This window comes from Oxyura jamaicensis, chromosome 3 (genome assembly GCF_011077185.1).
Source record: "Oxyura jamaicensis isolate SHBP4307 breed ruddy duck chromosome 3, BPBGC_Ojam_1.0, whole genome shotgun sequence".
Classification (NCBI taxonomy): Eukaryota; Metazoa; Chordata; class Aves; order Anseriformes; family Anatidae; genus Oxyura; species Oxyura jamaicensis.
The window spans coordinates 70,467,122-70,486,468 of record NC_048895.1 but is presented as its reverse complement, the minus strand read 5'-3'; the positions used below and the strand labels follow the sequence as shown (position 1 = coordinate 70,486,468).

Genomic DNA, 19,347 nt, shown 5'->3' with positions numbered 1-19,347 from the left:
ATCTCCTCTGCAACTACACGGCTAAGTAAAGACATTGCAAGAGATGTTCAAACATGGAGCGACTGCTTACAACACTTAGCCTTAAAAATAATAATAAAAAAATAAAAAAGACTTTCATTACATGCATTATAAGAAACACACGGGAGAACAATCTCACAGAGCTTAGCCTGCTGGAAAATCTGACGCATCCCAGCAATGTAAAAGAGCTCATGTTACAAGTACCACTGGCATCAGGCTATGAATAGACACTCAGTGTTATCACACTATCCTATTAGAAGCTGAACTATACCCTGATTTTGTTCTGTTATCTATAGAATATCCTCGGGTGTACCTTTAAAAACCACTATTGGTATGGCTGCTCTTCTGTCTATTTATTCCTCTGCAAACCAGCCAATTAACTCAGAAGGAGATCTGTGCATTAAAGAAGTAGGCAAGTTCTTAAAGGGATGCTGGGGCACTTGCTTCTAAACATGACACCCTTACACTCTGTCCTTCCACAGAACCTCACACAATACATGAAGTAACTATCAAAAGCTAAGTGATCTTCACAACACCTATGATAGACACTCTTTATGTATGAGAAGACAGCTGATTAAAAAAGACAAAAGAGTGAATCTGAACACTGTTAACATTCCATATGTCTTTAAAAAAAATACTCCCCCTTATTAATTTGTTCAGACTGGTAGTGGGGAATAGAGGTCTCTTAACATTAACATAAGAAGACTGTTCCAGCACCATTAGACTTGACCTAACCAGATCCGCTTCCTTTTTCCAGCGGTTCCCAATTCAGAAAATTAAAAGCAAACCTTTATAGCACAAATACCGTCTAACTGTTAACAACAGAGACACTTTCACAGCCACTGACAGATGTTCAAGATCTCTCTAACAACAGACAACTGGAAATCATATCAGCCATAGCTAAGCCTTTACATAATAAAACATCTTATAAGGAAAGGAAACACAACTTGAGCCACTGCCACTCCATAGCCACTGGAGAAGACCCAGAGACCTCAACCAGCTACAGGGCTTGTGCCACTGCTTGAACTAGACTGGCTCCAGTGAGTGGTTGAGAACCATCAAGTTCATGTGAGTAGGTTTATTTTATAACAGATTGGCATAAGCAGACTCGACAGCTTGTTTATAAATGTAAAAACCCAAGTGTTCACATTAAACCTGCAAAGTTGTAAAGTTATTCTGTCGCTCCAGGTAACTTCTTTCAGCATTTGTTGTATTAAAGCAGGGGATAGAGCTGTACCTGATCTTATTTACAGGTTCGGTTACAGCTAATGAACAGATTTAGGAAATACCTCTTTTCTGGAAAGGCTACTGCTTATTTGTTGGATTTTAAGGGTCCATATTTGAGGATTTGTTAACTTGAAATAAGCAGCAGCAGCAAGAAGAAAAAAATTTAAAAAGCACTGAAATAAGGAGAAAACAAGCTTTTATTTATCAGTGAATTATGCATCAAGGACACAAATACAGGGTCCTTTAGACTATGCCAAAAACGAATTTGCCTTTTGTTTAATAAAATCAATTTTAAGGAGCATGTTTGTGACTAACCACAAATGTCAATAACGTTAGCCATCTGTTTTTCAGTAATTTTAAAAGTCCTAAAACCTCAGTGTAAAAGCATACTGTAAATACACAGCTCAGCTCACTACACACCACATCTCTTTCTCTGTAGTGCATATCACGTTAAATACTGCAGCTTGGATAGGTGGGGAATTGCCATTAAAACAAACACTAAGAAGCCTGCATTTGTTTTAAGTTTCTTCAGCAAGAACCTCAGTTTGAAACAAAGTAAATTTTTTTTTCTAAATTAAAACGATGCATTAGTTTCACCTACAGCAGGAAGAAATTATTGACACAATGTAAGACTTAAACAACAGCCTAAAAACTGCACTTATTTAGTTTTCCTTTCCTGGTTCACGACACAGTAAGTGCCTCCCCTAAAGCATGTAGAAAGCACAGACTATCAGAGATCTGTCACACTTCTGCTCTTTTTCTCAGACGTTTCAGCTCAACAGATTGAACATGTGAAATCTTCAACTCTCTTTACTAAAGCTACACAGAAGTTCACACAAAGCGAATGTAATTCTTAGTTCATTAACTAACTTAGTTCATTAACTAGCCTTTACATTCAAAACCCGCAGTCCAAATCATTAGTAAGAAGCAAGACCCAGTGCTCATGAAGCATCTCCATTTTGCCTGAGGCTGAAGCAAGGGGGAAATTGGAACTCCACACAGCTACAAATGTCTTATTCCAGCCACTAAGAGCATCCTGCTACTTCCCAGTAATTAACAAAGTCTTGAGTCAGCAATTATCTGTTCCCAGGAAACCCCAGTCAGGTACTGCTTCCTTTGAACTTCAAGCCTGGGCATACACTCTTTGGGGTTAAAAACTGGCTGGATGGCCAGGTCCAGAGAGTGGCAGTGAACAGAGTTAAGTCCAGCTGGTGACGGGTCATGAGTGGCGTTCCTCAGACGTCAGTGTTGGGGCCCATGCTCTTTAGTATCTTTATTGATGATTTGGATGAGGGAATTGAGTGCACCCTCAGTAAGCATGCAGACAACACCAAGCTGGGGGGAAGTATCGATCTGCCAGAGGGTAGGAAGGCCCTGCAGAGGGACCTGGACAGGATGGGTCAATGGGCAGAGACCAATTGGATGAGGTTCAACATGGCTAAGCATGAATACTGGTGAGAATTTTCTCTAAATGCCTTTGAATTTGCAGAATTCATGAACCATGAGACAAGAGGCTCCTCTTCTACAACAATCTGCTTTGGAGTCAAACAGCTTATCTGGCGCTGCCAGAACTTCACGCATGAGCAGCCTTTGTATCATCAAATCTCTTTAGGCACAGGGGCCCTCTGAGATAGCAAAGCCACAGGATAGTCAAGGGCATTTGTGGTCGGAGCAGTCCCAGCGCTACCAATCCGGGTGCTCTGAGTACTCCAGTAAGGGCAGGGAAAGAAAGTGGGGACAGAACAGGCAGAAAACCTTTTCTGGCCAGAGACAAGTGACTCTTTCTGCAATTAATGCATGAGGAAACCAGATATATTGCTTCAAAACAGCAGTGTCCCACTTCACCTCTGGATGTCGTTTCCTTGCTGGAAGATCTAGCTTCTGCCTCCCAAACAACTGCCTATAACATTTATTTTCACTTGACTGTATAAAGAAATCAATAGCGTCTTCCACTTCAGTCAGCAGGGAATGGCAATCGACAAAATAACCTTACCGCACACGAGGTCCAGTTTATGAGAACATATGTTTAAATCCATATTGTCTAAGGCTGTCCACAATTCATACCTGTGCTCTTATTTACACCAGATCCCCTACCTGTGAGAAATCTAACACTCCTAGCAGCTATAGCTCGTTGTGTGTGCTGCTTTGCCTATTGAAAAGCTTGACCTCTGTGTGGCTTCATCTACACAATGCATGACCCTAGAACTGGTAAAATCCATAAACTTTGTGGAAAACAAGTGACAGCTGAGGGAGAAACAAGAAGTTATGCAAAAGCCTCAACCTAAAATATTCATTAAAAAGCTGCTAATCCCAAAAAAGACAGAACTAAACAGAAACAATGTCCTTCAGAGATCACCTGTTCCAGTAACCTGTTCCATCAATCTTCCTCACAGTAAGAAAAGATACTTCTACTTTACAATTCAAAAACAAAAACATAAAATAAGACACCCATTTTGCAAAGATCAGTTTACACAACCTCAACAACACTCCTTTCATCCTTATCGGATACACTACTATTCCATAAGTCCTCTAAGGAAATACTGCTAAACCAAAGACTTGCACTCCCACAGAAAAGCCTAAGGAAACATTAATGAAAAATTCAGATCCAGAAGTATCCATTGATTAAAGGCTATCGCAGGATTTTGTTAAGAACAACTAATTTTGATTTAAAAGGTTTCCTTTTCTGTAGTTTATTTCTTCTCAAATCTATTGAGATAACTGAAGCTCAGAAGAGTCGTTATTTCTAATACCCTCACAACTAGCATTTTTATCTGTCAGTCATGTATCTCATAGTGAAGTGATCTATATAAACAAAGTCCCCAGAGCAGGGAGGTCTTTTATAAACCTAAATTATTTAGATACATTCGATTATGAGTCAAGCCAAAACAGTAAAGGTTTTGTCTCTGCTATACAAGTAGAAATTGTTCTTCATTTCCTAAAGTGACATGCTGAGCTAGGCAATTTAATCCAAAAGCAGTTGCCCTGGACCAGCTTCAGCATTCCTTCAGGCAAACACAGTTATTGAAACAAATCTTTTTTTAAGTTCTGATACTTTGCAAAAGAAACTAAAGAAAATGCAACAAGCTCAAGAAACAACATATCTTTCAAAGTCAAATGTAAGAGCTGAAAATCACTTGTGAAGTTCCTTTCCTGTATCATACACATGGACTGTATGATATCCTGAACTACACTTCAAGCAGCAGTACACATATGCAAATATAAACTTATTTTGCAGCATAGAACCTGTGAGTTTAAAAGAGAGGATAAAGATTTGTGTCAGACAGCATCTCTACAAGTCACAAGTTTGATTAAGGCCACAGGAGAGGCAAATGCTCTTTCAGGAGGTATTTTCAAAAGGTATAGGAAAATGTTACATCACTAAATGGGTCTCTAATGAAATTTGGTTAGGCTCACAGAAATTCTCATTACACATGCAACCAAACATGAAGCATTCTGAATTTCAGCAACTTGTTTGTTTTTTTTATATCATGCGTGAAGTGATAATCTTGAAAGTAAGCTTATGAAAAACAACTCTACCTACAACACAACGGATTAGATAGGATGACCCAGAAATACACCTACATGTTAAATTTCCATGTGAGTTAGTTCACATGACAAATATTTAGCCCCTTTTCCATCTTGATTTGCACATTTTTACCAAGTGGGGTGCCAAAAGCAATCTCTTCTCCCTCCTCTGCTCTCACTGTCTTTTCCTGTAGTGTTATTAGAAAACTCTTAACCGTCTTCTCCCTGTAACAGAAAACTTCTTCCAAAAAAAAAAAAAAAAAAAAAGGAAAAAAAAGAAAAAAAACTAAATCTTGAGAGACTTTCCTTCATAGCTTATTCTGGGCTACCTTATGCATGAGTCCTCCTCTGCGTGGCAAAAATCTTCATCTGCTTCTCTCTCAAACCCAACCTCTTCTGCTTCTCATCACCCACACTCATCATCTCCTTTCTTCCTCAATCTCCTACCACCGCCCCAAAGCCTCTGCACTTGCCCTAGCAGAAAATGAAACACCAGATGAATGCTGTTTGCATTCTGACAGGCCATGGGCCACACAGCTCATCTCTGTGCTCAGGGCAGCAAAAGGACAAAATCGCTATGGGAGAGGCCATATGCGAGAGCCTGTGGGAAGCACTAAGAATTGCTCATCACCACTCACACTGTCCTCCTGGGCAGGAAGCAGAGCCACCAGTGTAGCTGGACTACCAGCTCTCAGCGTGGCTCAATTATGAAATACTAATGAGCTCTTCCTACTTCAGGGGAGAAGGCATTGCAGACAACTAGTTAGACAGGTTTGTTTTAATTCTCTTTCTTCTCATATATGTTAACAGCACTTGCTGCTATAAAGCGTTGTCAGGATTTGCATGTAAGCCTCGTATTTAGGCTTCCTTAGCTAGGAGAGATCATAGCAAGGCATGAACACCTTTAGCCATTCTATCTTCCCCAAGATGGCAAGTTTCGTCAAGGGGGGGTAAAAATGATGAAAGTAAGGAGCAAAACACTGCTCCTCACATATCATCCCAGGTAGAGATGTTGCTGCAGAGAAAGGTAAGTGTTCAGGATCCATCACTTTCTGACTTTGGTCAATATTCCTGTGACTGAGCCTGCCACAGGACTGTAAGAACAGCAACCACCACTGACCATTCAACTCACATAAGTTCAAGACAATGTCAAGCAAAGATACTGAAAATTAAGTAAATAACACATCACAGGCTTTCAAACATCTTACAAGCACTTACTTGCACTGGTACATAACTCTCCCGTTTCACATCCAGGAGAGTATAACACTTGCCACATCAAGGAGCTGCCTCTCTCAACAGTAGATGTAACGGCAGTATCTGAGCTCCCGGTCCCCTGTGATTTTTACCCCCAGCACTGCTCATTTGTAGCATTTAGTCAACTCAGGTGCGAGTTTCATTTCCTGACACAGTTGTGCTCTATTACTTCAGCAATTTAAATGCTGAAGAATAGCAATATGGGCAGAACTGTACACAAATTATTGCTATACTGATATTGATTTAACAGAATGAACAGACTGCCTCTGCCTGGTTTGCATTGATGTTTTCTGCCACCGCAGTGATCTCAGCCTTAAGTGTGACCAGAGGCAACCTCTGAACAATGCAACTCCGTTCGCTGATGCCACAGTGAGTCGCAGCAGGAGAAAGGCTGCTTTTCCAAGGCGGCTGTGCCTTGCAGCGTTCCTCTTCTCTCTTTATCAGTATTTTTCACTTCTGCTTCAAGCAAATAAGATTCATCATATAAATAAATAAATGAAAACGAAGGTTCCTTGGCTGGCACCAAAACCAGCATTCCTAGGTTTGATTGATTGGCTACATACACTCTTGCTATGCTCTTGCTCTGGCTACCGACTTCCCCTTCCTTTCTCTTCCCATGCCCTTTCCCTGAAGTTCACCTGACCTTGGGCAGACTTAGATGCTGTAAGTACTTCAGATCAGCTTTAAAAACTTTACGTTCATGCTTCTACACACCAACATCACACAGAAGAGAACAGGCTCCCCTTTAGTTACAAGTCTACAACCCTCAAAAATGGGGGAGGAAGGGTGAATTTATTCATTTCCCCCCTCCTATGCCTGTAATTTACAATGATGATTTTGAATCGGTGTCACTGTTCCCCAGTTTCCAAAAGTGGATTCTGTACTTGGCAGTTAAGGTGGAGCCTGTTTTATACCAATTCTCATTTGAAACTTCAGTATATTAATAACAGTACAATCTGACAACTTACAAATAGTGACTTCCTTTTAAAAAGTATATTACTCTATCAGCACATAAATCAATGCTCTTCATTCAGCAGTACACTGTATTAATCAAGAGTGATTTTATTACTGCAGCAGAGCATGGGGCAGTGCCAAAATATTTACACTTGCCAAGTATTAAATGGCAGGATGGTCATTGCCATCATTCCCTCCACTTACATGCTTTTTAAAAGATATTTTGAAACACGAGGATTAAAAATATTATATGCATTATTTAGGAAAAAAAATATATCATTCCTAACTGTATTTTAGTAACAGCTCTGTTGCCCAAACCCAGGTAGTGAGCAAAAGAACAATAACGCAGCCACAGCGTGAGTGAAAGCCAACAGCTCCGTTGTTTGCTTAAAGGTAAGCAGGAGCAGCAGTACTAGAAAGGTTTTATTCACATGGAGCACTCAGGACCAGCTTTGGCTTTTACAAGTGTTACATCTGCTACTGCAGAACTAAGAACAGAGCGGACTGTTTTCCACTTGGATCCTGAATCCCATTATTCCCGGCGTGTTCCTGAGTAGTCAGCAACGGTACCTTTTCAGCTTGCTGGCTTGTGCAAACATCCTCCTGCAGGTGAGAATTCAGATCAAGGAACAGAAATACTCTGCACTGGCCTGAACTTAGACTGATCTTTCCCAAAGGGTAAAGGGAAATAATTCAGACACATACAACAAAAAAACAGGAATTCTAACCCACACTTCATCCCAAAAATTGCCTCCCATCTGATAGAGGTACATGAAGTCAAACAACAAAACACACTGGCTGAAACCGTGACCAAAGTTCCAGCAAGGAATGTAACGGGTAGAGGTAAGACGTGAAACTAATCATACTTTCCTAGCCCTGACTGAAAATATTGCATTATTTGTTTTACTGGACAAATACGAACCAGTGTCCAAAGAAGCATTAGCAGGAATCAGCATGACGTATTTAAGGCAATACGCACACAGAAAAATAACAACAGATTTTCCAGCTACATGAAGTGCTAAGCACTTAACGTTGGCAGCTGAATTCCCATCACAAGGTTTATCCGTGTATCACTCACTATTCCCCCTCCAGTGAATTCTGAAACAAACCATGGGACAGCTTATATAGAGACTTGTTTTCTAGCCCAACTGGACTACAGAGATATTACTGTAAGTTTTGCAAACCCAAGTGCCTAATTTAGCTAAATACATAGCAAAGGTAATACTCCAGACCTTGCCAGACCACACAAACACTTCTAAAGTAAATAGAAGCTACAGGTGCTCGACATCTTAAAAAAATACGCTCATTCAGTACATGCAAATGTCAGACCAACATTGTTCAAACCTGACTGCCTATTAAAAAAAAAGTCTTTTATAACTTAACCTTCACAGGAATCAATCGGCTCACTAGAAACATGCCCACTGATACTGCATTCTAGGCTGAAAAAGCCAACTACATTGTTACTTCATTTAAAAACTGCTTTTATGCCCAGGCCATTCACTGAGATCTAAGCAATGCAACCACTTTTTTTTCTAAGCAAGCATTTTATCCAACAGCTTGCCAAGCTCCATATAAACACATTTTACTATTTCACAAAGTTTATATGCCAAGTTTTTGAAACATGAAGTGACAAGATCTCAGTGGAATTCCTGCAGAGCTACATGGTTCTTATTGCTCTCAGCCCCCTGAGACTGCAAATTGACTATGCAAAGCAAGTAGCCAGGACCTTTTCAGTTGATACAAGAATGCTTCACAAACTTGAAATACTGAAACAATCTATGATCAAGCAAAGAAGAATCCCTTTACATGTGCCTCAAAATCCCCCAGTGATCAGCACACTATAAATATGCATCACTGCTGGGTTTCTGTTGTTGCTAGCACTGGAAAGAGTTTCTCTCTGTCATTAAGAAACCCTTAAGTTTAAGAACTAATGGTAAATATGTTCTGCTGCAAAGAGATGTGTTAGGTAGTTTTATTTTGTAAAGAAATCACCTCATCTTAATTATTTAGGTCGTTCTCTACATTTTTCTAATGTCACATCTCCCTTTCACCATAGGTCCTAACATCACACAACAGCAATTGAGAGCGAACTTACTGATGCTGTAAAAAAGGGGGTAACAACCCAGTTTCCATGCTTCATGAAGTAAAACCTCTGACTACAAAGTACAGTTGCATTTGTGGCACATTATATCACATTTCAGTCAAATTGACTGCCTACTGAAACTTTTCACTTCCTTTTACCAGCAGGCCTGCTTACAGCTCAAGGTCTCTCTTAGCTAATCATTCAGAGCTGGAGATAATCTATCTTTTTGCCATGTTTACTTTTGGTTTATTACCCATTTGTATTTCTAATACTATTATTTATGGATTTTGCAGACACGTTCTTCATGGTGCTTCACAGCATCCATGCAATCCCTGCAACAACGTTCCATTACTACTGAAGGAAATGAAGCAGATAAGTTACAGACAGACATCAAACTTCTTTTTTTTTTTTTTTTGTCATAGAGTAAACTCAAAGTTCCAATTATTTTACGTTTTTCTTACAAACAGTAATTTTAGCATTACTGCATCAGAGAGCAGCAGCAAATATTTTATCAGCATTTTGGGTATTTTTTACTACTGCTTCTTCTCATATAACTTTTATATATGTAATATGTTCACATGTGAATAAATAACTTAAAATTAAAAACCAAGAGTACGAAATCCAACATTATCAGGAGAACTTGGGGGCACCTGTAATGCCCAGAAAGGCTTTAAAGTTTCTTTTTAGAGTTTGTTATGCGTAATTATTTTTTTTAGGTTGCAGAGCCAGTTACAGTCAGAACCAGAGCTCCGTTCTCAGCGTTCAGTCCTCCACCTGAGCTGGCATGCTAACTTTCAGTTACTGATCTCTTTGACACTGCTTCTTCTTAACTGAGGGCTTAAAGTCGAGACACACATGAACATAATTTACTCCTACAAAAAAGAAAAAGAAGAATATCTGGGTTTTTCTGTTAAGTTAAGGCAGCATTCCATCAATCACTTCCAGAACTTTGTAAAACAAACAGAAAAGGTTTTTTTTTTTTTTTTTCATATTGAGGGGTTTTCTCTTTCAAAGTTTCAGTTGCCTAGAGTGGAAGGCTCTTCAGCTTTCTGCCTGAAGGGTATCGTGTGAGATTTGTAAGCATGTTTTGTAAATCTTTACACAGCACGGTTGGCACACTTCTACAGACACGGCCTATGTCACCGCAACGGAGGGGAAGCGCTCAACGGCTCTTGTGGAGGAGAAGGGTCACTGCCAGCCCCTGCACCTGCACGGGTGCCTTTCCGAGGCCTCAGCACCGCTCCCAAGGACCCGGCGGTGCCGGGGAGCCGCACCCCGAGCCCGGGGCTGCCCCCGGCCGCCCAGCACATGGCCGGGAGCCCCCGCAGCACCTGCGGGAAGGGGGGCGGCAGCCGGGGGGGGGCCGTGCGGGGAAGCCGGGCACCCCGCAAACTTCGGGGGCCGCAGGAGGAGGAGGATGAAGGGGGAAGGCGTGAGGGAACCCGGCGGCGGTTGGCGGTTCCCGGCGCGGCCCTTACCCGTCCTTGCGGCGGGCCTTGTAGACGTGCCCGTAGGTGCCCCTGCCCACTTTGCAGCCCTCGTACTCGAAGAGGTCCTCCACCCGCTCGCGCTCGGCCGCCAGCTTCGACTTGAACTCGTAGTCCATGTCTCGCCCATGGGCAGGGCGGCGTGGGGGGGGGAAGGGGGGGGGCCGGATCAGCACCCCCGGCCGGCGGAGCCCCCTCCGGCCGCCGCCATTTCGTGGGGGTGCGGGGTGAGGGGAGTGTGTGGGGGGGGCGGTTTGTTTTTGTTTTGGTTCGGGGCTCTGCGGCGGGGGGGGGGGGGGGGGGCCGCGCGCCGCCGCCGCCCGCTTCAACTCGGCTCCCGGCGGCGCGGCGCGGGGGGTGCCGGGAGTCGTAGTGCGGCGGCTCGTGCCGGCCCCGGCGGCTGCGGGCGGGATTTTAAAGGGGCGGGACTACAACTCCCAGCATGCCCCGCGCCGCCTCCCTTCGCTACGCCTCGCCTCGCCTCGCCTCGCCTCGCCTCCCCTCCCACGGCCGGGCGGGCGGGCGGCGTCGGCGCACTGCGCTCCCCGGAGCCGGGCTGAGCGTGTCGGGGAGCCCGCCGAGCTGCCGGCGCTGCGGGGCGGGGGCAGGAGCGAGGGGAGCGCTGCCGAGCCCGAGGCCTCCCGCCGGGACGGCGCCGGGTAGCGCGGCCGCTTGTTTACCCCGCCGGCTGCCACTCAAGGTTTAGCCCCGCCTCCCTGCTGGATACAGGCTCCTGATTGGTCGGCCCGGCCCCGCCCCCGCTGCCTGGCCTCGGGGAAAGGCTTCGCGCCCGCAGCCGGGGCCTGGGGGGCGGGGCGGGGGGGGGGGGGGGGCGGCCGTTGGGGCCGTTACGGCAGTTGGGCCGCGCGGGGCGCACTGAGGGGATCGGAGCGGGCTCGGTGTTAGAGCAAGGGGCGCGGGGAGGGGCTCACAGGGATCACACAGTGACCCCCTCTTTGCCATGAGGTGTGGTGGTCGGGGATCCTGACAAAAAGCTTCAGTTACCAGCCAGAGAGATTTGGGGGCAAAGGTGATGCTACCTACAGGTTCACGTGTATAAATCACATTTCAGTCAATTAGCCCTTTTAAAATCACATTTCAGCCACTTATCTCTTTTAAAATAACATTTCAGTCAATTACCCCAGGATTTCTGTGTAAAAATACTACTCTCACGTCACAGAGATGAGACCTCATCCCGGGGTTATTTTCCTGGCACGCGAGCAGTGGTCCCTGCCTCGTGTGCTCAACCCTGCGTCAAGACGGGATGAAACCAAACGAATCAGATGAAGGAGATAGTAGAAAAGGAGGCTGCACATTGACAGAAACCATCCCTCGCCTGGCCAGCCTTAGCTGGTTACCTGCATGGAAAGTTTTTCCGTGCAGGACGCTGGCTGGGAGGGGTAGGGGAGCTGAAGGGGAGCTGTCGCTGCTGACGAAGCACAGGGAGGGGTCCGCTGCTCGGCGAGGCACTGTGTGATTACCAGCACATAGCTGAATCATGAGGTCCCAGCCAGGAGCTTGGTTCCCAAACAATAGCAGGAGTATCGCCGTTCTGAGGTGATTATTTCTTCCAGAAGGCAATGGCTGGTCCAACGTGCCGGGTATCTAGCAGTCAAAATTCTCAGAAAACTGTCACTCCGTCACCAAAGTAATATTTGCCACAGAACTACAAGTACTCTTTTTTTTTCAGCTGCAGATATGGATCTTTCTGAATGAGACCAGATCATGAGCTGGCAATTATCCTAAAGACAGCAGAGAGAGGGCCATTTATCTTTCAGCATCAACGTTAAAGACATTTGCTAAAATTAGAGCTAACCGTTTTAATTTTGCAAAGCTCTCACATCTTTAGTCACCTGGTAATCAAATCCAACATTGAGAAGAAAGGGACACAGACTCACAAGGCCAAGCATGTAGCTGCTGCAGAAGGTTGTGCTACCTAGGTGCATTAATCCAGTCTTAAAGTCACAAGGATTAAGGAATACCTTGCTGTCAGTAATAACAAACTCTACGAGTCCCCGTTGCCCTCAAAGTAATAATTGTTATTTCCCATTTTCATCAGTGACATTTGTTTTCTTCTCTTTCCATTACACCAGGCAATGAAAGTCTGCTTCTTGCTGTAATTCGCTGCATGCCTGCAGCCCTGGTTAAGAGGCCTGACAGCACAGCCAGGTACAGAAGGTCAGCTAGGCTGACATTTGTAAGCCAAGGCAGCTTAATTCCCCTCTAACCTGTACAGTACCCGGCTCCTAGTGCTGCAAATAGTTTTATCATTTCTTCCATAAACTGATCATGCGTTGGCAGTCAGTATTTTGCCCCTCACTGCTGCTCCTGGGAGCCTGCCTGACAGAAACCTCTCTGCCAGGTGGAAGCCTTTTTTTGAATTCCAAGCCTGCGTTTCCTTGTGACCAGCCTACGTCCATCTTTTCTTCCCATGCAAACACTGCCCTAAAGTAGCCTTTCCCTCTCTCCTGTGTGTATTCCCTGCCAAAAGTATTTATAGACAGCAATCTCATCCCCCCACAGCCTTTATTTTGCTGGACTAAACCAGCCGTGCTCTTCTTATTCCCCTCGTTAACTCCCGACCCCTCTTCTTTTGATCATCCTGTGGTATTTGCCAATCCTGCTAAGGAGGATTTACATTAAACATTTCATGTAGCAAGCACGCCATTACATCTTAAACGTACGTTTTGTTAGAATCTGAAATGACCTTATGAATTCTCATAGAAACAGTTAAATAAAATGCATTCCTTTTTATTTAGAAATTCATTTTCACTCATTTTACCCTTGAGAGGTTTGTGTCTGTTTAATAATAACACAAAACGAGACTCCCTCTGATCACTGTACCAAAAATGGGAGTTGGGCTGATTCTAAGCCAGATATGTAAAAAGCAAAATGTTATCTGTGCTCCCGTTCCTTCTCTCATGGCATAACCTTACTTCCAGTTTCTGAAACCTTCTGCTGAAAATGTAAATGAGCATTTAAAGCACAGCATCAGCTCAGCATCAGCTAAGATTAGGCCAGCTCAGAGGGCAGTAGGAACGAGGGTACCTTCTGCAGAGGTTTTATCAGTTCACGGTTAGAAGATGGGCACATTTGTCTTGTCTGGAAGTCGGGGCACACGGCAGGATTCTGCCTCAGCTCCATAAAGATGGAGAATGTCGTTGTCCGTCTGGCACAGCCGCCACGCTCGCTGCAGAGCAGCTGCTTGGCACCCCGTCCGCACTGTGCCCCGCGGCGAGCAGCCCTGAGCGCATCCTGCGGGCAGCAGCAAAGGCGCTGAGGGAGGGAGAGCGGTGCTGTGACACGGCCGCTGCTCTTCCTCATGTGATGGTGGTACGGGTCATACGCATCTTGCAGCACTCACTTTTTAAAAAAAGTCCAGCAAACCAGACTTTGGCTGAGTGGGAGATACGGGTGGGAGGTAAAAAGAATCAGATTGTATTTCTCCCCTGCTTGGACAGTCTCCAGTTACTGAACTCCACTTTGACACTGATCCTGTTCTGAGAGACTGTACTCCCGTGGAAATGGCTGTTCCTTATTCAAAAGTTTTTTCTACCCTTCTTGAATCTGGTTTATTATCATGTTATTCACTTCTAATCAGAAGACAAACGAATGTAACACTTTGAATCCATAATGCCCTACCCTTTGCTGATTGTGCTGATGCAGAAATTCTGAAAAGCCACATCAAAAATGGGAAGTGAGAGGCTTGCAGACTGCAAGCGTGATTCTGGGGGGCTGACAGCCTAACTGAAGATGCAGGCCTGTTGCTTGTTAGAATCACCATTTCTTCAGTCTCAAGCTGCTGAGGCTAAGGAGTGCCCAGGCTGCTGGACAGGAAAGGTGTTTGAAGCAAGTCTGAAAGCTGAGGAACTGCATGTTCTCACCAAGTCTCTATCCAGTTCTCCCAAACAGTAAGACATGCATTTCTAGTGAAAATAATAAAAATAAAATAAAACAAACAAAATAAAATAAAAAGCAGAATTTGTTTTTTAACCCTTCACCATCAAAAAAGTGGCACAGAGCATTTTTCTTTTATTCAGATTTTCTTTTATTCAGATTGCCTTGCACTTAAAATACTCTCCACCTTGTTTTAAATTAATTCCCTGCCTTATTTAGTTGCATTTTCTGTCTTAGCCACCCACTTACTCTTTCCTGTTTGTGTATTGGTGAGACCAAAAAAAGAATAGTTTTTAATTATTATTTTTCTAGGCTACATCTGGAAGTAGTTGCACCTTTTGTTAACTTACTCTTTGTAGATTTTACTTATTAATCCAGTAAGAAATTTTGGATTTTTAGGGATCAGGGACAGATTTTTTTTTCCAGTACATCTTGAGTAGGACATTAATAAGTGTATAGAAGCAACGTTTACTTATGTCAGTCACTTTGGAGTTGATGCTTCTCATGTGTCTCAGAGACTAAAGGAAATAAGAGTAGAGAAAATTCAAAAGGAATAGCAGTCTCACATGAACTGCATTATTATTTCTGCAGAAGCAAAGAAAAACTAATGGTTCTGCTAGAAAAAGTATGGAAATATACTTGGGAATTTTAAACATAGTGGCATGAAAGTGTGACAAGCCTAATGAGAGGCTTAGAGCATGACAGAGGATTTTTGGTAGGCATAGCTTAAAAAGTCTTTGGCTGTAAGTTTAGGTGTTTTAATTCACAGAAAAACTCTGTATTTTGGAACCTTTTATGTCAATTAACTTCAAATCACATATAATAAAAATGTTAACTTTATACATTTAGAAAATAAAGTACAGCACTAAGGTGCTCTATCAAGATTTAGCAGTAAATCTAGAGTGTGCTAGGAACGGATGATGGGAGTCCTGACTTCTTCTCCCATTATATAATTATTTGGCTAGCTCTGTGTTTTTTAAATTTGTTTTTTACAGTACCTTAATCCAAATACTACTAAAATAGAAACCTTGTATTGCTTTTCTTGAGTATAATCCAAGAAACTGGTCTCAAAATAGGCAGCGCTGCTTTTAACCTTTTTTTTTTTTTTTTTTTTTTTTTTTTTTTTTTTTTTCCTTGAGAAAAAGAGAGCCCTCACAAAAACTCACAAAAGCTGCTCCCTACCTTCTCTTTACAGACAGGCAAGACTGAACAGTTACCTCACAGAGACAAAGGAGTTCAGTGTTCAGCAGGTAAAAGAGCGGGACACAGCAAAGTAAAAGCAAAATAATTCCGCATTGCTTGGTGTGTAACGACGACTCAGCCTTATCACTGACCCACCAGTGTCTTAGCATATCCACTCACTCCCTGTGAATTGTGAAGCAAGATGCATTGGCTTATTTCAGCTGGAAAACATAGCATGAAGTATCGTGTGCTTGCTTCAGTTTGTCAGAAAAGGCAACAAGTCAGAGGATACAACTAACTAATGCCATCACGTTCACATAACGAGCCTGATAGCTGGTTTAGAGGGCCAGTCATTACTACCAGCATAAAGCAGGGATTTAGAGAAAGCCTTGAACTCTAAAAATGCAGAATCTGAACTTAATTATGGAGAAAGCATAAACTCCAATTGTGAATATAGCGGCCAAAGAATTGGAACCGGGAGCCATGCAGTCAGTATAACTGAGTTTCCTCAGCTTTTTCAACCTACTTGCATCACTGGCATTCCAGCACCACCACATCCCACCTACTACTGCTTCCCTGACGTTGGTCACAGTTTTCAGAAGCTAAAATCATTCTCAACATCCCTGTAAAATACACCATTTTTTTTCATGAACTGGGAAAGATGGTAGTGTGTAATGAAAAATGAAAGATGTTTCTTTAATTTCTAGGGGAAATACACTTGAAGACTACAGAGGAGAACACATCAAAACAGCCCAGTGGGACAGCTTTCTGAAGTCAAATCTGTTCCCACAGAAGAAACAGAACTCGGCTAAACAACATCAACCTTATCAGGTTCTAGTATTCCGACACAGTCGTAACTGTTATGTTTTCAGCTGTTTCTGCTGAGTATAGTAAGTTTTATACCAATATACCCATCCTATGGATGGACAGCTATGGCTATCGAATGGTATTTCATGACAAGTCTATAGGACAGTATTTAATTTTTGTATTCCTTTTACCTATATAGATTTTGATGCCCTTACTACAACAAATGTTCAAAAGGGCTTTAATAAATCATCAACAGACAGCAGACAGTAGACAAAAACGGACAAGACGTAACAGAATTCAGTTGTACCAAGTGAGATTTACGTATAGGAAAACGTCTGAGCAGTAAAGATATTTATATACTGGAATTTTCTGGAGATAGTCTGTAATCATTAGATTAAAATCAGGAGATATTTTTAAGAAAAGGTTAGATAAACCTCAGACAGAAATCTTGTAGGTAATGAAGGTCAATATGATGAGAGGAGAGGGGATAGAATTCTTGCCTTTTTCTTGCCTTTTTTTTTTTTTTTTTTTTTTTGTCTGGCCCTATTTTTCTATGACACTCTGATTCTATATGGCATACGAAGGAGTGTCATCTCACGGACAAAGTTAAAAGACAAAAGACAGAAGTAAACCAGAAGTTTCCATGACAGAAAGGTTATCCCATACGGGTTGCTTGAAGCTGAGTCATTCACAGCTCATAAATGAGCTGGGAAAAGGAATGAATGATGATGTGGCAACATTTGAAGAACATATATAATAATTCAAATCTAAAGCTGATTGAAAAGTGCTGCAAGAGAGACTCCCATGACACCGTGTGAGCAGTGGTAGCTGAAAAGCATTATTCCAAAGTGCAGTATAATGCACATGAGGAAAAGGAAAACTTGCATACGTGATGATGGACTCTAGAATAGCTAGTAGTAGTCAGGAAAATGTCCTGAAGTACAGAAGGGGTTATGGCTATGTGCTTGCCCTTTTCTTGTTCTCTTTCATTTTTTGCTGGACGGACCACTGCTGTGAACTTCTACAGCTGTTCTTATCATCCAGTGAGGAGAGACTAAATAAATCTGGACCAGCTAGATGGGAAAATAAATGAATAGGGGGTGATGAATGATCAAAAACTAGAAAGAGGCTGGATAAACTTGGTTAATACAATGTCATTTGTGGCTATTATATACAGTGTTTCGGAGGAAACTACCGGCTCCAAACAACTCAGCTTGGTAGAACTGGCAAAATAAACCAGCAATTCAAGAGCTGATTCCATCCTTCCTGGGTGTGATTTTGAGCTTTGTGAAACTATGGTGGAATTAGACTTAAGAAAACCAGAGAAGAACTATGTTGAGAGCCTTGATATGTTACTGAAGTTCTGTTTTTCTTCTCTAATTTTATTATTACCTAATTCTATCCATGTCTCAGTGGCAAAATCCTAAATTATCTAGGTTCCAGAACTATATTTACAGCCAAATAGGAAATGACAGAATTGGCTGCTGGCTCATTATGCTGAAGAAGTTGAGCAACTCTAAATTTTAGAAGAAAGCCAGATGGTCTAATGGGAGCAGGAGCCAGAAGTGCCATTGCCATGCATTCTTTTATTTCTTTTGGGTCCAGGCTTTCTATCTGTAATACAAGGCAGCGTACATCCCCATCTTTAGGAAAACTTCTGGATTAAAGTTCTCCCAGAACTGTCACCTAGCTTTACTATCTATGTCCATCCACCAGTAAAGAATTTGCAGTAGGCCAAATGTCAATCAGTCTGAAAAAAACAACCGACCAAACTCTTCTTACAGTTCAGACTGTGATCTTGCCACTACAACTCAGTAAAAAAAATTCTCCCGAGGCAAATGCCTATTGCTAATGCCATGGAGAGAGAAGACTAAGCACCAACTATTGGAGCAAAACTACTTCTTAAAGCCTTGCCACCAGACCCTCAAATTTTTATTGTCAAACACCTGCAGTGCTTCACACTGGGTGAGCTATCAAGGAGAAGGTGCCTGGTGACTTTGGCCTGCCAGAAGGTGCAGAAACAAAGGTTTATGCAAGAGAATGTGTATGCAATGCACATTAACAAGGGTTTATGCAAGAGAATGTGTATGCAATGCACATTAATGCTTCTCTGATGTATAACATGCCCTTGGTTCTCTATAGCCTGTGAGAGTGTTCTGCGTCTGGCTGGGATGGAGTTAATTTTCTTCACAGCCGCCCGTACAGTGCTGTGCTTCAGATCTGTGACCAAAACACGTTGATAACAAACCCAAGTTTTGGCCATTGCCGAGCAGTGTTTGCCCAGCATCAAGGCTTTCTCTGTTTCTCACTCTGCCCCCGCAGCGAGCAGGCTGACCCCAACTGTCCATGGAGATATTCTATGCTGTATAACGTTGTTCCCAGGAACAAAAATGGGGCGGGGGTGGGGGGGGAGGTTTTGCAAAGTAGCCATTGCTCACAGACTGGCTGGGCATCAGTCTGCGGGTGGGAGGTGATGAGTGAGTGCCTTTGCATCACTCGTTTCTTTTTTCTTTCTTTCCTTGACTTATTAAATGTCTTTATCTCAACTTTTATCGCACTTTTGTCCTTTTAATTCTCTTCCCTCATCCCACTTGGAGCAGTGAGCAAGCAACTGGGTGTGGGTTGAGCTGCTGGCTGGGGTCAACCCACCACAAATGTGCAAGGTCTGGGAAAGAATGAGAAGGAGGGGGATGCATCCTACCTGGCTAATTGCCTTGCCTGGCTCTTGTCTTCTGCAAGGTGTATGGGAACTACCAAGTCCCTGTTATTAGGATTGAGTGGAAGAAGTCACAATTCCTTTTCTCCTTCCTATCTGCTGTGTCAGTGAGAAGACAGTATGGATCTCAAAAGGATTCACAAACTGGTTGTTGGGTGAAACAACCAAACAAATGGGCTGCTTCTTCCAACCTCTAA

The 19,347-nt window shown here is 43.0% G+C and overlaps 1 protein-coding gene across 1 annotated transcript in view; it reads right to left on the bottom strand.

Annotated features, from left to right (window-relative positions):
• CDK19 (cyclin dependent kinase 19) overlaps positions 1 to 10,813 on the bottom strand; it is a 121,069-nt gene extending 110,256 nt beyond the window's left edge. The window contains exon 1 of the mRNA XM_035321388.1: positions 10,540 to 10,813. Within this exon, the coding sequence (XP_035177279.1) occupies positions 10,540 to 10,667 (128 nt within the window). The 5' untranslated portion in view covers positions 10,668 to 10,813. The remainder of the gene's footprint in view (positions 1 to 10,539) is intronic.
• Positions 10,814 to 19,347: the final 8,534 nt, after the last annotated feature.